This window comes from Rhea americana, unplaced genomic scaffold, assembly GCF_003343005.1.
Source record: "Rhea americana isolate MKP2758 unplaced genomic scaffold, rheAme1 scaffold_633, whole genome shotgun sequence".
Lineage (NCBI taxonomy): Eukaryota > Metazoa > Chordata > Aves > Rheiformes > Rheidae > Rhea > Rhea americana.
In genome coordinates, this window is record NW_028186794.1 from 59,083 (window position 1) to 62,991 (window position 3,909).

General features: G+C 61.0%; 1 protein-coding gene across 1 annotated transcript in view; it reads right to left on the reverse strand.

The window, feature by feature from the left end:
- Positions 1-2,473: 2,473 nt before the first annotated feature.
- Positions 2,474-3,909, reverse strand: part of CHEK1 (checkpoint kinase 1) — a gene marked incomplete at its 5' end in the record, with an annotated part of 4,826 nt that continues 3,390 nt past the window's right edge. The window contains 2 exons of the mRNA XM_085320418.1: positions 2,474-3,004; positions 3,669-3,901. Of these exons, the coding sequence (XP_085176544.1) occupies positions 2,825-3,004; positions 3,669-3,901 (413 nt within the window). The remainder of the gene's footprint in view (positions 3,005-3,668; positions 3,902-3,909) is intronic.

Consider the following 3,909-nt stretch of genomic DNA (forward strand, 5'->3'; position numbering starts at 1 on the left):
GCTCATCTCCAGCCCCATCTCCCAGATGGACCTCCAACCGATGGCGCGGGTAGCTCATCTCCAGCCCCATCTCCTAGATGGACCTCAGACAGCTGCTCCAGCCCCATATCCAGATGCACCTCCCTGCTTGGACTCAGCCCCGACCCACCTTGCCCACAGCTCACCCTTGGTCCCYGGCTCGTACCCCTTGTCCAAGGTGCCCACCAAGGGCTGGTCCCCCTCCACCACCTCCTGGTGGGTGCAAGGTGCCAAAGCAAAGAGGTGGCGGAGTGTGCTGGGGGGAGAAGTTGCTCCTTCAGATTGACACCATATGGCCGTTCCTTATCCGCGGGCCCGGTGAACGGGTCTGGCGCGCTGGGCCGGTTGCCAGAGGAGCAAACGCGCAGGAAATATCCCAGATAACTGCGAGAGTGGCGAAAACATGTGTTTCGGATAAAACCCTTTTCCCTTCTCGCCGGGGTGTGCGGCCCTGTTCCCGCGCGGCGCGCGAGGCTGGAGGGGCCGGCGGGAGGATCCGGCTCGCGGCTCGCACCGGCCTCCCGTTTCCCACGCGGGAACTGGGGGGGGGAATTTCCCACGCTCCCCGCCACCTCCGGCTGGCCGGGTCGCTGGGACTGGCCGGGCTTTTCCGGAGGGGGGCAGTTCAGAAACCTGTGGATTTCCCCTTCTTGCCCCRACAGAGCCTGGGAATGAGCCTTAACCCTCTTATATATATTTGCTATAGGCATATATAAAGATATATATGTATATTTTCCATATGCATCTATATGTATATATTACTGTATGCATCTAGATTATATATATATTTGCTATATGCATCTATATATTATATATATATGCTATATGCACCTAGATTATATATATATTTGCTATATGCACCTAGATTATATATATTTTTGCTATATGCATCAATATATATATTTGCCTTATGCAGATATATATTTTCTATATGCATTTAGATATATATTTGCTATATGCAAGTATAAATGTATATATGTTTAAAAGGCGGCCGAGCYGACGGGAGCTGCTCTGCAGATGTTCCCTTTATCTCGGGACGCCGGGATTTACGAGGCAGCGCCTGACGGCAGCAGCCCGGCTCTTGCTTTTAACGAGCTCCCCCAATTAAAAGGGGGCCGCAAAGCCCCTGGGCACCAGCTCGGGCCCGGCTGCCGGCTCCCGCTGCCCCCCGGGGAGGTGTTTCCCAGGGGCCGGCAGAGCAAACCGCTGGATTTCGGTGTTTTTTGGATGGATGTTGGCATGAAAATTCCAATTTTCCCAGCTGAAAATAAAAGATGGGGCAACGCTTCCCCCCCCCACCCCCGCCTAAACCTGTGCGTCGGCAGCTGCATCCCACATCCCAAATCTGCATCCTGCCTCCTTCACCTGTCTCCCAAATCTGCACCTTCCTCCTGCCCCCTGCATCCTACTTTGGGCACCTGCATCCTCCAGCCACATCCCACATCAGCATCCTGCACCCAGAGCCCCCCGTCCCGCGTCCGTCCTGCATCCGTGTCCCGCGTCCGTACCCTGCATCCGGCGGTCTCCAGCCTGCAGCCCCCATCTTGTGTCCTGCCCCCCTGCATCCTGCCCCCCACATCTGCATCCTGCCCCCCACATCTGCATCCCAAATCTGCATCCTGCACCCTGCATCTGCACCCTCCCTCCAGCACCTGCACCCCAAACCTTCATCCTGCACCCTCCACCCTGCAGCTGCACCCCACCTCTGCACCCCGCATGCTGATTCCTGCCCCCCCAAATCCAGCACCTGCCAACTGCACCCTGCTCCCTGGTGGGTGCCAACGGCCCCGAGCAGCCTCCCCGGGGGCTCCCCCACCCCACGGAGCCGGGCCAGCTGGGAGCAGTGGGCAGCTCCCCTCCTTGCCCCTTTTCCCGGCCTGGGGGGGGGGGACCCCAACGCAGCGAAAACCCGGCCCGAGAAATTCTCCGCCGGCTGCATCTCGCCAGCTCCGCGCCGGAGCGAGGGTGGGGGGGCCGGGGGGGAGCTGGGCTGCAGCTGCCGCGGTGCCGGGAGGCTCCGGGCACATCTGGCTGGCAGATGTGGCCGGGCAGCATTGGGGTGGGGAGGGGGGGTGGTGGCTGCATCTCGCGCCCGCTCCCAGGGCGCAGGGAGAGAGAGAGAGAGAGAAAAAGAGGCGGCCGAACCGGCCCCTCCGCACGGCACCCGGCGCCGGGCCGGTCGCGGGAAGCGCCGGGCGAGGCGAGGCCAGGAGCCGAGCGCTAAAAAGATTCATCCCCCAAAGCCAAATCAGGAGCAGCATTACGCTGGGGTGGGCTGCGCGACACCCGCGCTGCCCTCAGTAGGCTTCAGAGTTAACGCACCCAGTATATTAGCATGAACCCGCTCTACCCCCTCTCCCTCCCCCCCGAATTAAAAGCTCCAGCTTTAAAGTCGCTTTAAGAGACTTGCGGAGCTCTGGCCGGCGGCCCCAGAGAAAGAGCAAAAAAGGGGGAGGGGAGGGAAAAAAACACTTTATTTTCCTAAAATATTGTCGTAGTAAAAAAAGTGCCCCCCAAAAAAAGAACCAAAAGAGGGGAAAACACCCTCCTCGCCCCTCGCAGCAGCACCCGCCCCTGCCCGCTGCTTTTCGCCTTATTTTCTTGCATTTATTCTTTTTTATTAAGAAACCAATTAAAAACCTCTCCGCCAAGCGCTGAACCTCCCCGAGCGCGGCGCCCGTGGGAAACGCCCGGGAAAACGGGGGAGGCCGAGGGGCAGGGACCGCGGGAAAGCGGCTTCTTCCCCCGCCGAGGAGGAGGAGGAGGAGGAGGAGGAGGAGGAAGCAGCGGCCCCGGGGCGGGCGGCTCAGCTCGGGGGCACCCACACTTTGTGGGCGCTGACGACGTCGCCCAGCTTGGCCTTGATCTTCAGGAAATGCCGCTTGAACTCCAAGCCGTCGCCCTGGGCGCGGAGAGCAGCGGGGTGGGGGCGAAGCCGGCGCCTCGCGCCCCCGCGGTGCCGCCCCGGCACCCGCCCGGCGCCGCGCTGCACCCGCCTGGCACCCCGTGGCACCRCCTTGCACCCCATGGTGCGACCTTGCACCTACCTTACACCAYGCTGCACCCATCTTGCACCATGCTGCACCCACCTTGCACACATTGGACATTGCATCGCCTTGCACCATGTTGCACCCACCTTGCACCCTGTGGCACCGCCTTGCACCCACCTTGCACCTCACTGCACCTGCCTTGCACCCCGTGACACCACCTTGCACCCCATGGTACGACCTTGCACCTGCCTTACACCACGCTGCACCCACCTTGCACACACTGGACATTGCATCGCCTTGCACCATGCTGCACCTACCTTGCACCCTGTGGCACCACCTTGCACCCATCTTGCACCATGCTGCACCCACCTTGCACCCTGTGGCACCACCTTGCACCCATCTTGCACCACACTGCACCCACCTTGCACCATGCTGCACCCACCTTGCACACATTGGACTTCACATTGCCTTGCACCGTGCTGCAGCAGCTTGCACCCACCTTGCACCATGCTGCACCCACCTTGCACCCCGTGGCACCACCTTGCACCCATCTTGCACCGTGCTGCACCCACCTTGCACCCTGTGGCACCACCTTACACCATGCTGCACCCACCTCGCACACGTTGGACGTTGCATCGCCTTGCATCATGCTGCACCCACCTTGCACCCCATGGCACCACCTTGCGTCACGCTGCACCCACCTCGCACACGCTGGACGTTGCATCGCCTTGCACCGTGCTGCAGCAGCTTGCCCCCGCCTTGCACCACACTGCACCCACCTTGCACCTCCTTGTGGCCGCCTCGCGCTGCCTTGCAGTATCTTGCGCCGCCTTGCACCACGCTGCGCTCACCTCGCACCACGTTGCACCACCTTGCAATTGCCTTGCACCACGCTGCACCC